At 47.5% G+C, this 21979-nt stretch overlaps 8 protein-coding genes and 1 long non-coding RNA gene across 9 annotated transcripts; 3 read left to right on the plus strand and 6 right to left on the minus strand.

Moving 5' to 3' along the window:
* Window positions 1–337: 337 nt before the first annotated feature.
* On the minus strand, window positions 338–1449 carry LOC113564634. Its single transcript, XR_003408161.1, has 2 exons — window positions 1349–1449; window positions 338–789 (listed from the first exon to the last, which is right to left on the minus strand). It is a non-coding gene; the product is annotated as an uncharacterized LOC113564634 (long non-coding RNA).
* Window positions 1450–1604: 155 nt separating this feature from the next.
* LOC6551089 (transcription factor grauzone) lies at window positions 1605–3595 on the minus strand. The gene is made up of 4 exons (XM_001977067.3): window positions 3348–3595; window positions 2611–3281; window positions 2357–2554; window positions 1605–2300 (listed from the first exon to the last, which is right to left on the minus strand). The coding sequence occupies exons 1-4, from the start codon at window positions 3471–3473 to the stop codon at window positions 1664–1666; spliced, it is 1632 nt and encodes a 543-aa protein (XP_001977103.1). The 5' UTR covers window positions 3474–3595; the 3' UTR covers window positions 1605–1663.
* An 11-nt stretch (window positions 3596–3606) lies between these two features.
* LOC6551090 (enhancer of yellow 2 transcription factor) lies at window positions 3607–4353 on the plus strand. Its single transcript, XM_001977068.3, has one exon. The coding sequence runs from the start codon at window positions 3914–3916 to the stop codon at window positions 4217–4219; it is 306 nt and encodes a 101-aa protein (XP_001977104.1). The 5' UTR covers window positions 3607–3913; the 3' UTR covers window positions 4220–4353.
* LOC6551091 (transcription factor grauzone) lies at window positions 4261–6666 on the minus strand. The gene is made up of 4 exons (XM_001977069.3): window positions 6414–6666; window positions 5212–6350; window positions 4768–5152; window positions 4261–4708 (listed from the first exon to the last, which is right to left on the minus strand). Exons 1-4 carry the CDS (start codon window positions 6537–6539, stop codon window positions 4367–4369), a joined length of 1992 nt encoding a protein of 663 aa, XP_001977105.1. The 5' UTR covers window positions 6540–6666; the 3' UTR covers window positions 4261–4366.
* Window positions 6667–6739: 73 nt separating this feature from the next.
* On the minus strand, window positions 6740–7799 carry LOC6551092 (receptor expression-enhancing protein 6). The gene has a single exon (XM_001977070.3). The coding sequence runs from the start codon at window positions 7576–7578 to the stop codon at window positions 6844–6846; it is 735 nt and encodes a 244-aa protein (XP_001977106.1). The 5' UTR covers window positions 7579–7799; the 3' UTR covers window positions 6740–6843.
* A 64-nt stretch (window positions 7800–7863) lies between these two features.
* Window positions 7864–8732, plus strand: LOC6551093. The gene is made up of 2 exons (XM_001977071.3): window positions 7864–8143; window positions 8206–8732. Exons 1-2 carry the CDS (start codon window positions 7936–7938, stop codon window positions 8553–8555), a joined length of 558 nt encoding a protein of 185 aa, XP_001977107.1. The 5' UTR covers window positions 7864–7935; the 3' UTR covers window positions 8556–8732.
* LOC6551094 (transmembrane protein 242) lies at window positions 8723–9563 on the minus strand. Its single transcript, XM_001977072.3, has 3 exons — window positions 9363–9563; window positions 9029–9270; window positions 8723–8967 (listed from the first exon to the last, which is right to left on the minus strand). Exons 1-3 carry the CDS (start codon window positions 9427–9429, stop codon window positions 8836–8838), a joined length of 441 nt encoding a protein of 146 aa, XP_001977108.1. The 5' UTR covers window positions 9430–9563; the 3' UTR covers window positions 8723–8835.
* Window positions 9564–9756: 193 nt separating this feature from the next.
* On the plus strand, window positions 9757–17189 carry LOC6551095 (DNA-directed RNA polymerase II subunit RPB1). Its single transcript, XM_001977073.3, has 4 exons — window positions 9757–10253; window positions 10832–13075; window positions 13139–15383; window positions 15516–17189. Exons 1-4 carry the CDS (start codon window positions 10173–10175, stop codon window positions 16613–16615), a joined length of 5670 nt encoding a protein of 1889 aa, XP_001977109.1. The 5' UTR covers window positions 9757–10172; the 3' UTR covers window positions 16616–17189.
* A 248-nt stretch (window positions 17190–17437) lies between these two features.
* LOC6551365 (peptidoglycan-recognition protein SA) lies at window positions 17438–18697 on the minus strand. The gene is made up of 3 exons (XM_001977074.3): window positions 18033–18697; window positions 17781–17899; window positions 17438–17713 (listed from the first exon to the last, which is right to left on the minus strand). Exons 1-3 carry the CDS (start codon window positions 18458–18460, stop codon window positions 17529–17531), a joined length of 732 nt encoding a protein of 243 aa, XP_001977110.3. The 5' UTR covers window positions 18461–18697; the 3' UTR covers window positions 17438–17528.
* Between the last annotated feature and the right edge of the window lie 3282 nt (window positions 18698–21979).

Consider the following 21979-nt stretch of genomic DNA (forward strand, 5'->3'; position numbering starts at 1 on the left):
ATTTGAAGAAACAAAAAAAAACTTACAAGTTATTTTCGATGGCAATTAGGTCTTTATTTTGTAATATGAAATTCAAATAATAATGCTGGTCACCTTAAAAACCAAGATGGCAGCCTTAAAAGCACCTCGAATTTCGAATTCAGCGCCAACAATATGGCGGAAATGTTGTAAGCTAAACATTTAAACATATGTATTTGCATAAAGCAGTTAAGTAGTATGGCCATCTCACTCTAATCCGGCACGGTTCGCCTTCTCTTTTTTCTTTCAAGTCTCGTATGCGAGAGAGATCACCTCTCTATTGCCATCCTGCTCTAAATAGATCTGAATAACTTGACAATTGCTAAGTTTCGTACAACATTTCACTAGTTATATGAAATTTATACATTTTTAGTATTTTGACTGGTTAAGGCGCGTAAAACGTTACCCATGTATGCATATATATTTGCTTAATTTGCAACATTTTACACGTCTTTTAAGACTTTAGTTTTCATTGCGACTTGTACAATGTTGCGTTCTAAAATATATTTTTCTTGTATTGTATTTCTTTCATTTTGTTTTGCAGCTTGGCAAGCGTGTCAACCATGAAAACAATTCGTTTGTGATTTCCAAATAGTCGTACTCATCTTACTGTCCGTAAGACAATTCAACTTAAACATTTCGACTGTGTGGAAATCGTTACTTGTTTGAGTTTGCTTCGGAGAACGTTTCGCACGATTATCAATGTGATTCGAAACTATCTCTAAAGCTATATGTAACAACAATTTACCCTTTAGATGGCCATCTGAGCACCTTAAACGAAAGAGAAGAGGATAGAATTAGGATTTTCGTGGCTGCAACGTGTCGGAAAATCTTATTCAATGGTTCGATTTATATACATTTTTTTCATTTGACAATAAGAGGAGAGGATCTTGGAAGTAACGCACTCACTTGCAGTTAGTTGGAGACTGAATGAAAAAGCGAGGGAGAATTGGAAGACTGTACGGATGTTATAAATAGGTCACCACCATTTTGCCTGTCACAATTCGAGTTCGTGTGTGTATGCGTTGCACTGCGCAGAGTACTCACCAGCTCCATGGGAACTGTACCAAGAAAATAGAACTTTCAAGCACCCCACACTTACGTCCTTTCTCGTTAAATTTATGTTCAGTGCAAGACAATGGTAGAAAATCAAGGGGAAAATGCCAATTGAATGCGTAATCAGTGTGTATGTATATCAGTAAATAATGAACTGAACTGCAAACGTGTTTTTGAGTGTGTTTTGGGTCAAAGAAAGTGAAGTTTTACAATTTGAAAATTACAGCAACCAAACTAAAACGTCATGCTAAAAAAAACTTTTGGTCTCGCTTACCTGAAACTCTCGATTTATGATATAAAAAGTAGCCCTAGCTCAGTGTGACCAGGCCGAGAATGCTGCAACATCTAGCGGCTCTAGCCCTTGATATTTTCGAGTTTTGGGCACACTAATGGGTGCGAAAATACCGAATATAATATAGTGGGAACAGCATGACTACGAAAATAGCGGGACTTCCAAACTACTCCAATTGCAAAAAATATCTTTAAATATAAGCCTATAATTCCCAAAGTAATTCGGACTATATATGGTTTAAAAAATTTACTGGCTTTCATAGACTTCCAATGTAGTTTATTTGGTTTTTAGAATCAATCAGTCATTCATGTCGCCCACACCCATGACGTGGTTCACTTCCTTGCCTCCGGCGGCCAGGACGTCGAGTAGCAGGTCACCCTTGTCCTTGCGCTTGCTGGGTGGCACCTTCTTCTGCTGCTGCAGGGCGGCCACCTGGGCGGCGTGCATCTGGCGGCGGTGCTTGTGCATGTTCCCCGAGTTCTTGAAGGTGCGCTCGCAGAAGGCGCACTCATACAAATCCTGGCCGGTGTGCGTGGCCGTGTGCTCCTCGAGGCTGCGACTGCTCTTGAACTCCTTGGCGCAGTGCGTGCACTTGTGGTACTCCTTTGGATGATGGTAGCGTATGTGGGCCGCCAGCTTAGCCCGCGATCCCTTCTCCAAGCCGCACTGATCGCACTTCCACTGGCGCAGCGAGGCGGCATCCAAATGCATGTACATGTGCTTGCGCAAACTGTTCTCGTCGGACAGCCACACCTGGCACTCCTGGCACTGTACCTCAGGCAGCTGGGAGCCCTCGCGATGCACGGTCCGCTTGTGGACTAGCAGGTTCTGCTTCGTCTTGAACTTGGCGCCACACGAATCGCAGATGAAGGGCACGAAGGCGGGGTCATGGGTGCGTCGCATGTGCAGCCGCAGATCAACGGCGGTGCGAAAGCTGTGGGGGCGTATCATGGCCATCAATTCACTCTTCTATTTTTTGCATTAACTTACGATCTGTCGCAGTGCTTGCACTGCTCATTGCGCTCCTGCTGGTGCACCCTGGAGTGAATGGTGAGAAGAAACTGCTTGGAGAACCGCTTGGAGCACTGATCGCACGCGAAGCTCAGGTCGTCCTTGTTGGGGTGGAATCGCAGCATGTGTACATCGTAGCTAATCCGGCTAACCAGTTGCTTGGAGCAGATCTTGCACCTGCACAGTTCTTTCATTAGTAAGGATTCAATCAATTGCCTAGGCTGACCAAGTACCTAAAGTAATTCGGATCGTTGTGCATGTGTAGATGGTCCACGTAGAGGGCACGCTTCTTGTAGCGCCGCTGGCAGCAGATCACATATCCGAGGGACTGGTGATGATTCCGAAAGTGCCGTTTCATCTCGGCAAAATTGGGAAACTGATCGTCGCCGCCACAAATGCAGCACTCCAGACGGCCGTGCAGAGCGATATAGCTGTCCATTTCCCGACTATTGCTGCTGCGGCTCTCCGCATCGCCCTCGCCATCCTCATCGTCGTCAGCCTCCTCTTTGTGGTGCTTCGTTTTGGCCTTGGCCTTGACCGCCTGAGTTTTGGTTGCTGTGACTGCCCGGGGTAGACGCATGCTGCGTCTAATGGGCGAAGGCAGGCGCATTCCTCGTCGCGGAGTTGTTTGGATGCTACTGCTCCTACTGCTGCTGCTGCTGGCGTCGCCGTCGATCTCGTTGCACTCCTCGTTGTCCGCGGCCGCAGGACTCACATCTATCTCCGGTTCGCACAGGATCTGGGCCTTTGTGTCCGCATCCTCGTCCTCAGAGAACGGCTCCATCTTCAGTTGCTGTATGCCCAGCTGTTTCTTCATCACCATGGCGCAGAACTGCTCGAAGTCGGCCAACTGCTGCCAGCACTGAGTGCAGAGGCTCTTGGACACCCCATCGTTCGGCAGGAGCTGGGAACAAGGATGCAATCTATCTTTATACAAATGTCTGTGTTTAAACCGGAATTCACTACTTACCACCAACTGCAGGTGCTTCTCAATTAGCTCCGCCAGATTGGAGGGCACTGGTTGATCGCCGGAGTCTTCCTGGTCGAAGATTGGCACACTGTGCTCCGCATCGTCCAGGCACAGGCGGCATATCATTGCACTACGGCTGTAGGAAAAGCAATTAATTCAATTAATTGCCTCGCAAATTCAGTTTAAGACGTCGCTGCGGCGTTGCCAGATCGCAGGCTAAATAAACTTCGAGCGAAAGAGATGCCAAGGTGGGGTATAAAAGGAGCTACCATTAAAAGTTATCGATCAAAATTACCGATCGCATAAGAATTCCAATTAAAATTAAGTACTATCAAAACTTTATACATATTTTTTTTTACATTACTACTGATTTTAAGCTGGTTCAAATCTGCATCTGAAAACTAGCTAGAAAGTAGCCAGACTGTTCGCGATATCACAGCAACAACAAAGCGAAAACCAAAAAGATAGACAAACGCAGCGAAAACAAAGCGAAAGAGCAGACGCAAGGACTCGGAAAAGGAAAATAATCATAGTAACTTGGAAGACTACATTCTCGCGACACAAGGATGAGCGTTTCCGCCGCAGTTGACCAGTACACTGTGCTAACTGGGGACCGTTCCAAGATCAAGGATTTGCTCTGCAGCCGTCTAACGGAGTGCGGCTGGCGGGACGAGGTGCGCCTGATGTGCCGCAACATCCTGCTGGAGAAGGGCACCAACAATAGCTTCACCGTGGAGCAGCTGATCACCGAGGTAACGCCCAAGGCCCGCACCCTGGTGCCGGATGCCATTAAGAAGGAGCTGCTGATGAAGATTCGCACCATTCTCACCGAGAACGAGGAGGAGGCCGATGAACCGGAGGACGAGTCCTAGCCTCAACCCACATATATATATTTTATGTAACAGCAACAATCTTTTTATATTAATAAAGTTTACTTGTACGATTTTATACATAAATCCCGACCAGGGAACGGTGCTTACACAAAGTAGCAGAGACAGACACCAAACACACACAGAGATTCAGTCGGGCGTGGGGCACACGGAGCTGTTGCTGACAAAGTCGAAGCGCTCGGTATCGGGTATTTCAATCAGCGACTTGGCAATGCCACCAAGTGGCGGCAGCATGTGCCCGGCTAAGTTAGCTGGAGCTGCCGCTGGAGGAGCAGGCTGGCTAGGATGATTTGGGAGAGCAACTGGAGCCGCTGTGGAGGTAATGCTGCTGCTGGGCTGCGAGTACTTTCTCACCCAGTCGTTGGGATGCATCTTCTTCTTGTGGTTGTGCATGTTGGCGTGAGACTTAAAGGTGCGCGTGCAGAACTGACATTGGTACAGATCGATGCCCGTGTGAGTGGCCATGTGCTCCTGGAATAAAAACGGTTTGGGATTAGCCAGATCAGAATCTAATACTCCAGTCAACTCACGGCTAATGCCCGCGGCAGCTTGAACTCCTTGTCGCAGAGACTGCACTTGTGCCGCTTGGCGGAGTGATGGTACCGCATGTGGCTGCTGAGTGCGGCACGGGATGACTTCTCTGCATTGCAGAGCAGGCATCGGTACTTGGTGTCGCCGTCGCGGTCATCGTGGCGTGCCAGATGCTTGCGCAGGCTTCGTTCGTCCCGCAGCCAGCGGCCGCACAGGGTACACTGCACCTCCGCCACGGGCCCGTCCGGATGCAGCGCCTTCTTGTGGATGAGGAAGTTGGCCTTGCTCCTGAAGTGTGTACCGCAAATGTCGCATATGATGGGCGTAAAATCCGCTGCATGCATGCGTTTTACGTGGGCACTTAGTTCGAACTTGGTGCGGAATCTATGAACATGAGAGAGCAATGCATTAGTGGATTTGCCTACCAGTCTAGCGCCACTCACGTCTTGCTGCAGGTGTCGCACACCTCGGGACGCTCGGTGCCCTTGTGTCCCTTCAGGTGCATGGTCAGCAGGAATTTTTTGGCAAAGCGCGCCTCGCAGATGGCGCACTGGTGGACCAGCTCTTGCTGCTGCGAATGGAATCGCAGCATGTGCATCACCTGACTGTTGCGGTTGAGGAAGTTCTTGCGGCAGCTCTGGCAGCTAAAGTACTGCGGATCCTTGTGGCAGTGCAAATGGTCGACGTACAGGGTCCGCTTCTTATACCGATTATTGCAACACTTCACATAGCCGGTGCAGTCGTGCTCCACGCGAAAGTGGCGCTTGAGATCGTTAAAGTCCTCCAGCGGGGCTGCGCAAATGGCGCAGTCCAGCTTAACATTGGCGGCTATGTAGTCGTCCATTTCCTTGATGCTGCTGCGCTTGACGGGCGCCTCCGAGGGATCTTCATTATCGTCGGCAGTGACCAATTTCTTGGTCTTGGGTCGACCACGTTTGCCGCGCGGCTTTGGCTGCTCGTCGGCATCTGGAGTTAGCTCGCCGCCGGCATCCTCCTCCTCTTCTTCGTCCTCGTCGCCATCTTGATCGTCCTCTTCTCCAGCATTGCTGCGTTTGAGCTCCCTTTGTCGGGCCCTTGATTCCCTCAATGATAACTCTGTGATCTTGGCCTTGTTCTGCTGCTTGCGCTTCTCGTACTTCCTTTTGATAATCTGATGCGTTTGCTGCAGCGCAGTTTTGCGCGGCCTTCCTCTGGGGCGTGGTTTCACCGGATCCGGCTCCGGCTCTTCTTCATCCGGCTGCGATTCCGGCTCGAAGTCCGGCTCAAAGGTGTCCCCATAGTCGCTGTCCTTTTCATCGCCCGCGGACAAGGCGTCGATGACAGGTTCGCACAGTATGTGATCCTTAATGTCATCGCCCTCGTAGCTGAGCTTTGGCTCGATCGGAGACTCCGTGTTCCACACAACCAAGGCGGGCTCCGGCTCAGTCAGTTCGGGCAGTTCCGGCAACTCCGTTTTCAGCTGCAGGGAGCGGTGCAGCGACCGCTGCTTCTCCGCCACCATGGAACAGAAGTGCTCGATCTCGGCCAGCTGGCGCCAGCAGCGGTTGCACAGGCACGTGGACACTGCATCGTTCTCCGCTAACTGAATAAAATTGACTCATTATTAAAAACGTCTTTCCGGGTAGGAAAGTCCAATTCTACTCACCACCAGCAGCAGATGTCGCTCGATCAGCTCCGCCAGCTGGCGAAGCGCCGGTTGTCCCACTGGCGATTCCTGGCCGAAAATGGGCACCCCGTGCTCAGCATCCTCCAGGCAGAGTCGGCATATCATCTCATAAAAGGAAGGACACAAATCCCGAGTCGAATCGCGTTAAATGCAGCTGTTTTTGATTCGTTGCTGAGTTTTGTTTTGTGGGCGTTGCCGGACCGCAAACAGAGACTGCCGCATCTAATTGTGCAAAAAAAAAAAAAGTTGAAAAAAATAGCTAAAAATATTTCTAATATTTTGTAACTGAGATTAATCAATTTGAATGAGGTTTCATAAATTTATTGCGGTATGGTTACTTAATTTCTATTATGTATGACATTCGAAAATTTTTAGTCTTGATAACTTCTGTCTGACTTATTGAGGACATCTATTGATATAACATAAACTGCGGCTGAAGGTTCATTTCTTCCTGGTTGCTCGATGACGGCTGACGCATTGGCTTCGGCGCCGTTTTAGGTTTCTCCTTGGGCTTGGAAATATGCTCCTTGAGGACCAGAATATCGGATTCAGATCCGTTCAGCAGATCCATGTTTAAATCGGTCTTGTCTCCCATGACCTCGTTGATGGTATCGGATAGGTTCCCCATCTGTTTCCGCTTCTCTTCTAACTGTCTCTTGGCTATCACATCGTTGACCAGATCCTCGATGCTGGGCGTAATTTGGAGTGCAGGACGCTGCCCGCGGGGAAGGAGATAGCAATCTGCTAAGATCATCAAATGGCCAAGAACGGAGCCAACCAGTTGACCCACCAATTCACTGCCGGCCAAGGTGACACGGGCCAGGACCTGATCGAAGGAGTCATTGGAGCTAAAGAACGATCGCAGGAATTCCTCGTAGATCACCTCACTGCCGCCGCCCACAGTAGGCAGCATCCAGAACAGGAGGATCAGTTTGAACTCGCTTAGAAATGGAATGAATGCCACCAGACCCGCTGTGAACAAATCGAAAGCCACGTAAACTCCATAGGCGATCCAGTAGGTCAACCAACCGCGAAGATCATTGTCACTACGCTTCTGATGGTTCAGGATCTTGTAGGACGCGAATGCTGGATAAAAACAGCCCACGAGCAGGGACAGTATGTATACCGCGTTCGCATAAATCATTTTTTAATTTCGGAAAATTTTTAATTTTGGATTTTGAGAAAGTATATAGTTTTGTTTGGCTCTCGATTTGGTTGGTTTGGGTTAGCTACTTGAACAAATAACTGAGATGTGATTACTAACGATAGGCCTCCTTTCCATTTAGAAAATTATTTATACCTGACTTCTTTTTCAGTGAAGTTTTTTTTTAATAATGTTAAAATTTGTATTTTCCTATCGTACTTATGAATTTGAATAAAAGATTTTGGCTTGAAAATAGCCGGAAGCGTATGACATTGTAAAGATGTGGCATCACTGGTTATACGATTAGTGTTGGCAAGCGAATAAGGATTTAAAACCGCAAATATACGAAGCAACGCCATGGAGCCAGCCGAAAGTCCAGAAAAACTAATGAAATCCGTACGCCGTAGTGACGTACTGGAAAACGTGGGCTGCATAAGTGTCGGCGATCTGTCGCACGGTGATCTTTCCGACATTGATCTCAAGGACGTGCCCGCTCAACTGGAGGCTACTTTGAAACCGCGTCGCTACGAAGCAAGCACTTTGTTCAACATTGACCTAGACGAAAGTAAGTGCTTTCCTGGTTTTTAATTAAATTATCTCTTAATTTATGTACATATGTACTTTCAGTCTGGGAACCTAGCTGTCAGGAGAACGATGTGCAGCAGTTCAAGGAGCGCGCCCAGAAAGAGCAGCAAAAATTCTTTGACTTCGTGATGCATGCGGCTCTGGACACGGACAACCGCAAGGTTAACTACCAGCCCAACAAGGAGCAGCAGCGTCACCTAGATCAGGGCCCCAATTTGCAGAACTTCGTGCGAGGCTCATTGGCTTTCACAAATGCTGCCATCCGATTTCAGGCGGAGCACGAGGAAATGATGGACCTGCACTTCAATTTGGAGGATCACTACATATTTATGCGGAACACCATGATCAACAACGCTGTACACCAGAATTTGGCAGGCCAACGAAGGTCCTAAGCTATGCATAGATATAAGTAAAATGTTAATGTTAAAAAAGTAAAGTAAGACTGCTATGATTGGGACTTATATTTATTTCTACCCCAATATGTAATTCCCCAAGTTGCACTTCTCTTGACTTCTAGATGCCTTCGAACCTGACAAAAAGTAATAAAACCCGATCAAACGTCTTGAAAACATTGGCTGTATTTAAACTGAAGCTAACAAAGGTTTTCGTTTTGTGTTCTGGTCTACTTAGGCGTTAGGTTTAATTTAAATTGTGTGTATATTTGTGAACTGCTCATTCCTTGTTCCAGGCTGCCAGGTATTTCATGAGGTCCGTGAGACTCTCGAAATCGGTACGGCTGGTTGGTGGCTCGTCCTTGGTGATCCTTGGCAGTGCATTACCCATCTTGAGGCGGAACTCCTGGAACTGCAAAAGAGACGAAAGAGTTAAAGCGAAATTCTTTGAACATGCCAGGGGCAATGCTCACATCTTTGGCTCCGGATAGCTTCCAGAAGCCGTAGCAGAAGGCGCCGGTGCCCATCACGGCGTACAGTGTGCCCCAGCCCAGTGCCCGCAGGGCTAGTGTGGCGCCCTCGTCCATCAGGATCATGCCTTGCCGGGTTCCAGCCTGCTGGAGGACCTTGCTATCCGTCTTCTTGGCGGTGGCCAGCGTGCGTGAGAAGCCAAACAGAGCGGACACCCCGCCCACCAAACCCAGAAAGGCGGCGGCTGCAAAGTGGAGGATGAAGTGGAGGTGTACTCCAGTCAGGTTCTGGCTGATAATGTGTGCGTATGTATGACGGGTTTGGATAACCACCCACCCTGGATGCGGAACTTGCGCTCCTTCTCGGCCGCCACAGCATCCGCGTTGGTGCCGGCCTCGCTCATCCTTCTCAATTGCGATTAATTGTTGTCGTAACTACTATTGACCAAATTGGACCGCACAACACAGCTGATTGCTTGACCGCTCTTGACCGCCAACACTGTTACCGGAGCTGCCACCTGACGCTTTCTGGGAGATGCTAACATGGCGAGTATGAAAACTACTAGTGAAATGCTAGAAGTTGGTTCTAAATAATCAACAGGTTCTGGACTTTATTATAGGCTATCAAAGTCAGTTTGATTTAAATGTGCTGCAGCTAATTTACATGATAAACTACTAACTGCTAAACTGGAAAAGGCTGAAAATCGCAATCTTAAACCAACCGGCAGCTCTGTTAGCATGACCGTATTCCACTGTGGTATTTCGCCGCTGCGCCCCTGCAGTCACACTCATTGGTCGGCGTTGTCCGCGTTTTCACATCGCATCGCGTCTTAAAAACGGGGTAATTCGCATTCGCAACCGCCTGTAGCGATCGACTGTTATAGAATGCACGGCCAGGGAGCCAGCAACAAACTGTGATTGTTTACGCAGCCTTGTTTTTGGCCATCCGTAACGTGCGATCTGCTCTTTTTCCTTACCCAGCCGTTTCGTTTCCCTTGTCTTCCGCACGAGGTGAAAAGTGTGACGACGCAGCAGAAAAAGCAAAAGCAAAGAAAGGGAAGGAAAAGAAAAACACCGATAGCAGGCCCACTTTCTGTCGCCTGTGGCTCTGCCGGTCTAGTGGCCACCACCACCGCCGACGACCAGGATGAGCACCACCACGGATTCGAAGGCGCCGCTGCGCCAGGTGAAGCGCGTACAGTTCGGCATTTTGTCACCTGATGAAATTGTAAGTTCAGCTCACAGATTCCTCCGTTCGACGCCATATTGAAAAATTTAACATTTTTGTAAACGCAAAATAGCATTCCCATTAAATTCGCAAACACATATCGTGGCTTTATGTGGTTTATATGGTTTGTGGGCAAATAAATGGTTATTACTCCATGCACACATCATGGTTAATTCGAAATGAAAGAGGAACGGGGGGGCTTATATTACATATAAAAACGAGCAAAGCAACAAACAAATGCATATAGTTAAAGAACTGGAGTGTTTACCTGGGTCGGAAGTAGTCCTCTATAAGTGGAAATCCAGCACCACGATATGGCGAAACTCTTTAAAACTTCGATTTACTGGTGGAAACCCTTAGTCAGAAACGTTTTCCGGCTAAATATCATTACTTGTCCAGAAAGTAGAGAAAATGTATTTTGTTCGTACTCAATATACAATTATATTTACCGTGGGTATCAGGAACTCAGAATCGACCATTACTTTCAAATATCACAGATATCAAGCTATTGATTTGACATGCACTTTTCGAATTCAACCTTTGTTGACCCACATATGTTACTTCCTTCCTGATTGCAGCGTCGCATGTCCGTCACCGAGGGTGGCGTCCAGTTTGCGGAGACGATGGAGGGCGGACGTCCGAAACTGGGCGGATTGATGGATCCGCGCCAGGGCGTCATAGACAGGACGTCGCGCTGTCAGACGTGCGCCGGCAATATGACTGAGTGCCCCGGACACTTTGGACACATCGACCTGGCCAAACCAGTGTTCCACATCGGCTTTATCACCAAGACAATTAAGATTCTGCGTTGTGTGTGCTTCTATTGCTCCAAAATGCTGGTCTCGCCACACAATCCGAAGATCAAGGAGATCGTGATGAAGTCCAAGGGTCAGCCGCGTAAACGTCTGGCTTACGTCTATGATCTGTGCAAGGGCAAGACGATTTGCGAGGGCGGCGAGGACATGGATATCACCAAGGGGAACCAGCAGCCGGATCCAAACAAAAAGCCCGGCCACGGCGGTTGCGGTCACTATCAGCCGTCGATCCGGCGAACAGGACTGGATCTCACCGCCGAGTGGAAGCATCAGAACGAGGATTCGCAGGAGAAGAAGATTGTCGTATCGGCGGAGCGTGTTTGGGAAATTCTGAAGCATATCACCGACGAGGAGTGCTTTATTCTGGGCATGGACCCCAAATATGCGCGTCCCGATTGGATGATCGTCACCGTCCTGCCTGTTCCACCATTGGCCGTGCGGCCGGCGGTCGTGATGTTCGGTGCAGCCAAGAATCAGGATGATTTGACGCACAAGCTGTCTGATATCATCAAGGCAAACAATGAGCTACGTAAGAACGAGGCCAGTGGAGCGGCAGCGCATGTGATCCAGGAGAACATCAAGATGTTGCAGTTTCACGTCGCCACACTGGTGGACAATGATATGCCCGGCATGCCCAGGGCTATGCAAAAGTCGGGAAAACCCCTCAAAGCCATCAAGGCGCGTCTCAAGGGTAAGGAGGGTAGGATTCGTGGCAATTTGATGGGTAAACGTGTGGATTTCTCCGCTCGTACTGTCATCACACCCGATCCAAATCTGCGTATCGATCAGGTCGGTGTACCGCGTTCTATTGCCCAGAATCTGACCTTCCCCGAGCTGGTGACTCCATTCAACATCGATCGCATGCAAGAGCTTGTGCGCCGAGGTAACTCACAGTACCCGGGTGCCAAGTACATTGTGCGTGACAATGGCGAGCGTATTGATCTTCGCTTCCACCCGAAATCCTCTGACCTACATCTGCAGTGCGGCTACAAGGTGGAGCGACATTTGCGCGACGACGACCTTGTGATCTTCAACCGACAGCCCACGCTGCACAAGATGAGTATGATGGGTCACAGGGTGAAAGTGCTGCCCTGGTCGACGTTCCGCATGAACCTCTCGTGTACATCGCCCTACAATGCCGATTTCGATGGCGATGAGATGAATCTGCACGTTCCGCAGTCCATGGAGACGCGTGCCGAGGTGGAGAACATCCACATCACACCCAGACAGATCATCACGCCGCAGGCGAACAAACCCGTCATGGGTATCGTGCAGGACACTCTGACTGCGGTGCGAAAGATGACCAAGCGTGACGTATTCATCACGCGGGAACAGGTGATGAATCTGCTCATGTTCCTGCCCACGTGGGACGGTAAAATGCCACAACCTTGCATCCTGAAACCGCGTCCTCTGTGGACAGGCAAACAGATCTTCTCCCTGATCATCCCCGGCAACGTGAACATGATACGCACGCATTCCACGCATCCGGACGAGGAGGACGATGGACCGTACAAGTGGATCTCGCCCGGTGACACCAAGGTAATGGTGGAGCACGGTGAACTTATCATGGGCATTCTCTGCAAGAAGACTCTGGGTACTTCAGCTGGATCGCTGCTGCATATTTGCTTCCTGGAACTTGGTCACGACATCGCTGGCCGGTTCTACGGCAACATTCAGACCGTGATCAACAATTGGCTGCTGCTCGAGGGCCATAGTATCGGTATTGGTGACACCATTGCCGATCCGCAGACCTACAACGAGATCCAGCAGGCCATTAAGAAGGCCAAGGACGACGTGATAAACGTTATCCAGAAGGCCCACAACATGGAGCTGGAGCCCACGCCGGGTAATACTCTGCGTCAGACCTTCGAGAACAAGGTGAACCGTATCCTAAACGATGCTCGTGACAAGACTGGTGGTTCGGCCAAGAAATCTCTCACTGAGTACAACAATTTAAAGGCTATGGTGGTGTCTGGTTCCAAGGGTTCCAACATTAATATCTCACAGGTGAGTTACTGACTAGCGATTTCGTTTCGAACCCATTTAACTTGCTGGAATTTTTTTTTCCAGGTTATTGCTTGCGTGGGTCAGCAGAACGTGGAGGGTAAGCGAATCCCCTACGGTTTCCGCAAGCGCACTCTTCCCCACTTTATCAAAGACGATTACGGTCCTGAGTCCCGCGGTTTTGTTGAGAATTCGTATCTTGCTGGCCTGACTCCCTCTGAGTTCTATTTCCACGCCATGGGTGGTCGCGAGGGTCTTATCGATACTGCTGTAAAGACAGCTGAAACCGGTTACATCCAGCGTCGTCTTATAAAGGCTATGGAGTCGGTGATGGTTAACTACGACGGCACTGTGCGTAACTCGGTGGGCCAACTGATTCAGCTGCGTTACGGCGAGGACGGCCTGTGTGGCGAGTTAGTAGAGTTCCAGAACATGCCCACGGTGAAACTGTCGAACAAGGCGTTCGAAAAGCGCTTCAAATTTGACTGGAGCAACGAGCGGTACATGAGGAAGGTATTTACGGACGATGTCATTAAGGAAATGACCGACAGCAGCGAAGCCATTCAGGAACTGGAGGCAGAGTGGGATCGTTTGGTTGGCGATCGCGACAGTTTGAGACAAATCTTCCCCAACGGCGATTCCAAGGTGGTGCTGCCGTGTAACTTGCAGCGTATGATCTGGAATGTGCAGAAGATCTTCCACATCAACAAGCGCCTGCCCACGGATCTCTCGCCCATGCGGGTGATCAAGGGCGTTAAGGGATTACTCGAACGGTGTGTTATTGTCACGGGAAACGATCGTATTTCCAAGCAGGCCAACGAGAACGCCACGTTGCTATTCCAGTGCCTAATCCGCTCGACACTGTGTACGAAATACGTGTCGGAGGAGTTCCGCCTGTCCACGGAGGCATTTGAGTGGTTGATCGGAGAAATCGAAACTCGTTTCCAGCAGGCCCAGGCTAATCCCGGCGAGATGGTGGGTGCGCTGGCTGCCCAGAGTTTGGGTGAGCCCGCTACTCAGATGACACTGAACACCTTCCATTTTGCTGGTGTGTCGTCGAAGAACGTAACACTGGGTGTGCCGCGTCTCAAGGAGATCATCAACATATCCAAGAAGCCCAAGGCTCCGTCGCTAACCGTTTTCCTTACTGGCGGCGCTGCCCGCGATGCGGAGAAGGCCAAGAACGTACTGTGCCGCCTGGAGCATACCACGCTGCGCAAGGTTACGGCGAACACGGCTATTTACTACGACCCGGATCCGCAGAGAACGGTGATATCCGAGGATCAAGAGTTCGTAAATGTCTATTACGAAATGCCTGACTTTGATCCCACTCGCATCTCACCCTGGTTGCTGCGTATTGAGTTGGACCGCAAGCGAATGACGGACAAGAAGCTGACCATGGAACAGATTGCCGAGAAGATCAACGTGGGCTTCGGAGAGGACCTCAATTGTATATTCAATGATGACAATGCTGATAAGCTGGTGCTGCGCATTAGGATCATGAACAACGAGGAGAACAAGTTCCAGGACGAAGACGAGGCCGTCGACAAGATGGAGGACGACATGTTCCTGCGTTGCATTGAGGCCAACATGCTGTCGGACATGACACTGCAGGGCATCGAAGCCATCGGCAAGGTGTACATGCATCTGCCACAGACCGACAGCAAGAAGCGTATCGTGATCACGGAGACCGGAGAGTTTAAGGCCATTGGCGAATGGCTGCTTGAGACGGACGGCACATCGATGATGAAAGTGTTGTCTGAGCGTGACGTGGACCCGATCCGCACATCATCCAACGATATCTGCGAGATTTTCCAGGTGCTGGGCATCGAGGCGGTGCGAAAGTCTGTCGAAAAGGAGATGAACGCTGTGCTGCAGTTCTACGGCCTGTACGTAAACTATCGTCACCTGGCCCTGTTGTGCGATGTGATGACCGCCAAGGGCCATCTAATGGCCATCACCCGTCACGGCATCAACAGGCAAGACACTGGTGCCCTTATGCGTTGCTCTTTTGAGGAGACAGTGGACGTGCTGATGGATGCCGCCGCTCACGCAGAAACGGATCCCATGAGGGGCGTATCTGAGAATATTATCATGGGACAGCTGCCCAAAATGGGTACCGGCTGCTTTGACCTTCTGCTCGATGCAGAGAAGTGTCGTTTCGGCATCGAGATTCCGAATACATTGGGCAGCAGCATGCTAGGCGGCGCCGCTATGTTTATTGGCGGTGGATCAACACCGAGCATGACGCCACCGATGACGCCGTGGGCTAACTGCAACACGCCGCGATACTTCTCTCCACCCGGCCACGGTTAGTACTTCCATTCTCTATTTATTGGTTTTCTATTATATTCTTGATCCAGCAACGCTGTATCTTTTGTTAATTAGCCTTTTTGGTTGGCATGCCGAAAATATTACATCTCTTTCTTTCTTGTGTTTGCAGTGAGTGCCATGACTCCTGGCGGTCCCAGTTTCTCACCTTCGGCTGCATCGGATGCGTCCGGAATGTCGCCTAGCTGGTCGCCGGCTCATCCGGGTTCATCGCCGAGTTCACCAGGCCCTTCGATGTCGCCGTACTTCCCAGCCTCGCCCAGTGTGTCTCCCTCTTATTCACCAACAAGTCCGAACTATACGGCATCGTCACCCGGTGGAGCCTCGCCCAATTACTCGCCCTCAAGTCCGAACTATTCGCCGACATCGCCGCTCTATGCGTCTGCAAGTCCACGTTACGCCTCGACAACGCCAAATTTCAATCCGCAGTCGACGGGTTACTCGCCATCTTCATCGGGATATTCGCCAACATCCCCGGTGTACTCGCCCACGCCGCACTTCCAGTCTAGTCCGTCGTTTGCGGGCAGCGGTAGCAACATTTACTCGCCGGCAAATGCGTACTCGCCCAGCTCGGCCAACTACTCACCCAATTCACCATCCTATTCGCCGACTTCACCATCGTACTCGCCGTCGAGTCCTTCGTACTCACCAACGTCGCCTTGCTATTCGCCCACATCGCCTTCGTACTCGCCAACGAGTCCGAACTACACCCCCGTAACACCCTCATACTCGCCGACAAGTCCGAACTACTCTGCGTCGCCGCACTATTCCCCAGCCTCTCCAGCTTACTCACAGACGGGGGTGAAGTACTCGCCGACATCGCCGACGTACTCGCCGCCTTCACCGTCGTACGATGGGTCTCCAGGATCACCACAATATACGCCAGGATCGCCGCAGTACTCGCCTGCCTCGCCGAAGTACTCGCCGACCTCACCGCTGTACTCACCTAGCTCGCCGCAGCACTCTCCCTCCAACCAGTACAGTCCAACAGGATCGACCTACTCGGCGACGAGTCCACGGTACTCGCCGAACATGTCCATCTACTCGCCGAGCAGCACCAAGTACTCACCCACCTCGCCAACGTACACGCCCACGGCCCGCAACTACTCGCCCACGTCTCCGATGTACTCGCCAACGGCGCCATCACACTACAGTCCCACGAGTCCGGCCTACTCGCCCAGCAGTCCCACGTTCGAGGAGAGCGACGACTGAGGAAGGGAGGATGGGGGTAGCTCCCCCAGCACGTCCCGATCCCCGGGACGGTCGAGCCGTAGTTAAGAACCGACTGCGATCGACCGCCTGAGCGGTAAAGGTGAATTTAACAATATCAAGTCTGCATACAGCTGATAGGTCTCTCATAGATAATTCATTACTGTTTGCATAAGCAGTTTTAACTAATTTGTGTAAGATGGCATACAGTTATGGATTTGGTTGCTGGCAAAGTGAACATATTGAGTTGTTTGCGCTTAACAGAAAATTAAATTAGATTTAAATTTTAAGCCATTTCTATTTGCACAAATTGATTAACAAATTGATTTAAACTGTCATGCTCAAACTGTATTTGATAATTCCATACCAAAAGGGTGCGAATGTAATTATGTGCACCCACCTATTGTATGCAATTGTTTATTAACTGGAAGTTTTTTGTCGCCATTCTGCAAAGTACTTTCATTTTTTTTTTCACATGCCTATTATGTGGCCTAAAGCTAGTAGCAAGACCCTAGTTATTAAGCGCAACCAGGCGGAATAACTCAAGTGCGCGATTCAAGAAGTCAACACCAAACACTATATCTAGCGTTCTCCATATGCCCTAATTCCTGTTTTAACCAGCAATATGTTATCGCCCGCACCCAAAAGTTATGCCTGCTGCCCAACAAGTTTCGTAACCACGATTAAAAGCATAAGACCGCAGGCATGCATACACTACCTATATATTCATATATATTTTTATGACCGAAAACTTTTTGTAAATTATGACACAAAAAAGAAAAAACAAAGTAGAAAAATATAAAAAAATAAACACAAAAAAATACTCAACAACATAGGATTATTTATATGGCGTATCTTCATAGCTAAACTGGAAAGTGTTCATGCTGGCAAATCACTGCAATTCGTTGTATTCGATTTACGGATTTGAGAGCCAGTGCGGCCACTCCTGGATCTCGTTGTATAGCGTCAGTCCGGGACTCTGGGTGCTGATCACCTGGGAGCCGGCTATCAGGGCGTAATCTTCGCTCAACTCCCCCTGTTGCACTCCGCAGGCCAGCAGATCTTTGGCCGCCTGAAGAGCCGCATCCGTTGGTAGCTTGTCTATCGGAGATTACGGGCACAGAGGGATTATGCTTCACATAGAGGAGAATACCAACTTGTTACTTACCCACAAAGTTGCCGATAAAGGCTATGCCCGTGCCATTGCCATTGTATCCGTAGGTGTGGGCTCCGCGCAATCCCCAGCCAGTGCCCTCGTATACGATGCCATCGTTGCCGATCAGAAAGCTGGAAGGGATCGATATAGTTAGGAGACTGGACGCGGGGATACAAATCTTCAAAGCAAGGGTTGAACTGTTCTTCTTCACACATGTGCGTAAGTATATCATATTCAAGACCTTTAGCAGTGTACCATCCTTACTTGTAACTAATATCGTTGTAATCCAGCTCGTTCTGATGATAGGCCTGCATGTTCTGGAGAATCTCGGCGCACTTGACCAGTCCGCTGCACTCGCCGGTGACCGTGTGATGGATGACCACGTAGCGGATGGGGCGCACCTGGTAGTGGAGTCCCAACGATGGCTTGCCGCCCCACTGGCGCTTCAGCTTGATGGTGGGGCACTTGGCAGGCGACCGATGGCGCGACTTTCCGGCGGAGACGAGTGCCACCAGAAGCATCACCACGATGGCCGCGAACAAAGGCGTTCTGAATCGAGCGGGTAGCATGATCTTGAGCTGAGGCTGAATGGGAACTGCTCTCGGTGGCCTATCAGCCGGATTTATCAGGGCCAACGATCCAAGCTTTCTGGAGCTTACGATCCCCCAGAGCCACGGGGGACTCCCAACCATTAGCCATCTCCAGATCTTCCGATCCGTTGATCTCCGCGTTTTTTGTTTGGCTCTTTTTTTGCGTCACTTTTGAGAACCGGCAAGCAAAAAGCCATAACATTCATTTAAAACGGGTTGAAAGCCGATCTGTGTTGTCATTTCCGCTTTTCAGATAGTGACGAATGCTTCCACAGAAGCAGTAAAAATGTGGAATGTACAAACATACAAATGCTAGAATTATAATGCTACTAATCTGCAAGTTACTGATAACGGCCACAGAGAGAAATATATGAAATTAAGTATATGTATACGTATATATATGAATATACGATAAATTGTATTGTGTACTAGAAAACACTCGTATTTTTAAATGGAAAGATATATGTAGAAGGCTTGCATGCCGACATGTCGTTCTTTGATTCAATTTAAGGTTAATGGATTAAAAAAAGGGCGAGGAAAAAACGTATACTTTCCTTAAATATAAAAAATATAAACAAATAATACATTTTTAGGTCAATGAAATGCGCGCACATGTTTCATTCTGTTCTCTTCTTATTTAACTTCATCAACTACATTTCTCACCCTTTCGCTTTGGATAAATGCCAGCTAAGAGGACTTGGCTTTCGGAAAAAGTTAAAAGTTCTTTCACAAAGTGGGTAATAATTGACCCCCATGCGATGAACTTGATTCATATGTGTAGTGCCTATAAATTGTGAATTACTCATGGCGGGCATTTGCATGTCTCTGGCCTAAGGTTTTCCACCGAAGGCGATCCGCATTGCAAATGCATGACGCTACCATTTTTCATTCATTCATTAGCCGCAATATTTTCGCTATTGATAAAAGCCCTTTGCCCGATAACTGCCACCCACTGGGGCGGGGCAATGCGGCGTCATCTCCGCCACAGAAGTATTACTCATCATCCTTCTCTCTCAGTGTTTTACTACTGCACGGCAAGAAAAACGATCGAATTGGGGATTATGTTATTTATATCAAAGTACTTATGGCGCGTAATTGAACAGACAATGATCACTGATATGATATAAACTAATAACGTAAAGCTAGTACTTATAGATATGGTACTTGCTATCAATGGAAATATATATATTGCTTACAAATGTGATATCTATACATCATGTAAATGCAGATATATAGGAGATTTAGTTTAACTTTCAAATTCAGTTAAGGTAAGGTTTCGAATATAGTGACTTTTTAGGCGCACTAGTATTTTTTCCAGTGCACTCTCTATCGCCTAACCCCCTCTTCTCATTCTCCACTCCCAGGTGGCGCTGAGTCAGAGGAAAAGTTTGATGAGCTTCCACCATCATTGAGCGACGACCAAGTTTAATTCCTTTCTTTTTAATTGCCAATCAGTGGGCGGCTAATGAACAGTGCCAGGTGGGCGTGGCCGGGGGCCTAGTTGCACTTGAAGATTACAAATATTAAGGTTGGCCGCTCCGCAGCTCCGTTGCTTGGCTGCTCCTCCGCTCTGCCGCTCACTCGATGACATCATGACGTCAGGCATCATTTATACCGCGATAGCCAGCAGTCAACTTGTTGGCGCTGTTGGCTGAATTGCCTTGCTGATGCCCTCGGCGAAAACGCCTCTGGGTGGTATCGACTGGCCGCACGCATGAGCTCCCTGTGTTTCCTGGAGTTCCATTTCTTTCAAATTCCAATTTGTATGGTTTTTGCACTGCATTTTCATCGTCACTCGGCGAAAATCACTCATCAAAATGTGCAAAAAATGGCTAAAAAATACAATTTCCATTTTATGACCGATATTTGAAAAAACGGATTTTGGTAAAAATTCATTTTTTTTTTTGGCATTTTAATCATAACTTGGCTAAAAATGATCGTAAAGAAAAAAGAATAACTGTTTTGAGCAGCTAATTACCAATGCTAACGACCCCTATCAATTTTTGACTGATTTTGGAAAATTCATTTTTGGGCCAATTTTCGCATTTTCGGTAAGGGGTAACATCATCAAAATTTGCAAAAAATGTCAAAAAATTAGCGTTTCCATTTTTGTCTAAAAAATGATCGTAAAGAAAAAAGAATAACTGTTTTGAGCAGCTAATTACCAGTGCTAACGACCCCTATCACTTTTTGAAAGATTTTGGAAAATTCATTTTTCGGCCAATTTTTGCATTTTTTGTAAGGGGTACCATCATCAAAATTTGAAAAAAATTGCAAAAAATTTTTTTTTTCATTTTTGAACGCAGTTCGATTGGAAATTTAATTACGAGCTCAACGAGGTATAAAATTCCATATTTAGACAATTATTTTTGAAGTTGTGGCTAAAAAACAGATTATTTTATGACCGAAATTTGAAAAAACGGATTTTGGCAAAAATGCTGATATTTTTGATGGTCATTTTAATCATAACTTGGCTAAAAATGATCGTAAAGAAAAAAGAATAACTGTTTTGAGCAGCTAATTACCAGTGCTAACGACCCCTATCACTTTTTGAAAGATTTTGGAAAATTCATTTTTCGGCCAATTTTCGCATTTTTTGTAAGGGGTACCATCATCAAAATTTGCAAAAAATTGCAAAAAATTTTTTTTTTCATTTTTGAACGCAGTTTGATTGGAAATTAAATTACGAGCTCAACGAGGTATAACATTCCATATTTAGACAATTATTTTAGAAGTTGTGGCTAAAAAACAGATTATTTTATAACCGAAATTTGAAAAAACGGATTTTGGCAAAAATGCTGATATTTTTGATGGGCATTTTAATCATAACTTGGCTAAAAATGATCGTAAAGAAAAAAGAATAACTGTTTTGAGCAGCTAATTACCAGTGCTAACGACCCCTATCACTTTTTGAAAGATTTTGGAAAATTCATTTTTCGGCCAATTTTCGCATTTTTTGTAAGGGGTACCATCATCAAAATTTGCAAAAAATTGCAAAAATTTTTTTTTTTCATTTTTGAACGCAGTTCGATTGGAAATTTAATTACGAGCTCAACGAGGTATAAAATTCCATATTTAGACAATTATTTTTGAAGTTGTGGCTAAAAAACAGATTATTTTATGACCGAAATTTGAAAAAACGGATTTTGGCAAAAATGCTGATATTTTTGATGGTCATTTTAATCATAACTTGGCTAAAAATGATCGTAAAGAAAAAAGAATAACTGTTTTGAGCAGCTAATTACCAGTGCTAACGACCCCTATCACTTTTTGAAAGATTTTGGAAAATTCATTTTTCGGCCAATTTTCGCATTTTTTGTAAGGGGTACCATCATCAAAATTTGCAAAAAATTGCAAAAAATTTTTTTTTTCATTTTTGAACGCAGTTCGATTGGAAATTTAATTACGAGCTCAACGAGGTATAACATTCCATATTTAGACAATTATTTTAGAAGTTGTGGCTAAAAAACAGATTATTTTATAACCGAAATTTGAAAAAACGGATTTTGGCAAAAATGCTGATATTTTTGATGGGCATTTTAATCATAACTTGGCTAAAAATGATCGTAAAGAAAAAAGAATAACTGTTTTGAGCAGCTAATTACCAGTGCTAACGACCCC

Source organism: Drosophila erecta, unplaced genomic scaffold, assembly GCF_003286155.1.
Source record: "Drosophila erecta strain 14021-0224.00,06,07 unplaced genomic scaffold, DereRS2 tig00000279-arrow-arrow-pilon, whole genome shotgun sequence".
Lineage (NCBI taxonomy): Eukaryota > Metazoa > Arthropoda > Insecta > Diptera > Drosophilidae > Drosophila > Drosophila erecta.

Excerpts from the sequence above, each read along its gene's own strand:
- LOC6551089 (XM_001977067.3), bottom strand. The coding sequence starts at position 3,473 with ATGATATGCCGCCTGTGCCTGGACGATGCGGAGCACAGTGTGCCAATC. Across the intron at positions 3,282-3,347 it reads AGAAGCACCTGCAGTTGGTG|CTCCTGCCGAACGATGGGGT; the intron begins GTAAGTAGTGAA and ends CCTTGTTCCCAG. Across the intron at positions 2,555-2,610 it reads AACGATCCGAATTACTTTAG|GTGCAAGATCTGCTCCAAGC; the intron begins GTACTTGGTCAG and ends AGAACTGTGCAG.
- LOC6551090 (XM_001977068.3), top strand. The coding sequence starts at position 3,914 with ATGAGCGTTTCCGCCGCAGTTGACCAGTACACTGTGCTAACTGGGGAC.
- LOC6551091 (XM_001977069.3), bottom strand. The coding sequence starts at position 6,539 with ATGATATGCCGACTCTGCCTGGAGGATGCTGAGCACGGGGTGCCCATT. Across the intron at positions 6,351-6,413 it reads AGCGACATCTGCTGCTGGTG|TTAGCGGAGAACGATGCAGT; the intron begins GTGAGTAGAATT and ends AATTTTATTCAG. Across the intron at positions 5,153-5,211 it reads TGCGACACCTGCAGCAAGAC|ATTCCGCACCAAGTTCGAAC; the intron begins GTGAGTGGCGCT and ends TCATGTTCATAG.
- LOC6551092 (XM_001977070.3), bottom strand. The coding sequence starts at position 7,578 with ATGATTTATGCGAACGCGGTATACATACTGTCCCTGCTCGTGGGCTGT.
- LOC6551093 (XM_001977071.3), top strand. The coding sequence starts at position 7,936 with ATGGAGCCAGCCGAAAGTCCAGAAAAACTAATGAAATCCGTACGCCGT. Across the intron at positions 8,144-8,205 it reads CAACATTGACCTAGACGAAA|TCTGGGAACCTAGCTGTCAG; the intron begins GTAAGTGCTTTC and ends ATGTACTTTCAG.
- LOC6551094 (XM_001977072.3), bottom strand. The coding sequence starts at position 9,429 with ATGAGCGAGGCCGGCACCAACGCGGATGCTGTGGCGGCCGAGAAGGAG. Across the intron at positions 9,271-9,362 it reads GCGCAAGTTCCGCATCCAGG|CCGCCGCCTTTCTGGGTTTG; the intron begins GTGGGTGGTTAT and ends TCCACTTTGCAG. Across the intron at positions 8,968-9,028 it reads AGCTATCCGGAGCCAAAGAT|TTCCAGGAGTTCCGCCTCAA; the intron begins GTGAGCATTGCC and ends TCTCTTTTGCAG.
- LOC6551095 (XM_001977073.3), top strand. The coding sequence starts at position 10,173 with ATGAGCACCACCACGGATTCGAAGGCGCCGCTGCGCCAGGTGAAGCGC. Across the intron at positions 10,254-10,831 it reads TTTTGTCACCTGATGAAATT|CGTCGCATGTCCGTCACCGA; the intron begins GTAAGTTCAGCT and ends TCCTGATTGCAG. Across the intron at positions 15,384-15,515 it reads CTTCTCTCCACCCGGCCACG|TGAGTGCCATGACTCCTGGC; the intron begins GTTAGTACTTCC and ends TTGTGTTTGCAG.
- LOC6551365 (XM_001977074.3), bottom strand. The coding sequence starts at position 18,460 with ATGGTTGGGAGTCCCCCGTGGCTCTGGGGGATCGTAAGCTCCAGAAAG. Across the intron at positions 17,900-18,032 it reads TACAACGATATTAGTTACAA|CTTTCTGATCGGCAACGATG; the intron begins GTAAGGATGGTA and ends GATCCCTTCCAG. Across the intron at positions 17,714-17,780 it reads CTTTATCGGCAACTTTGTGG|ACAAGCTACCAACGGATGCG; the intron begins GTAAGTAACAAG and ends AATCTCCGATAG.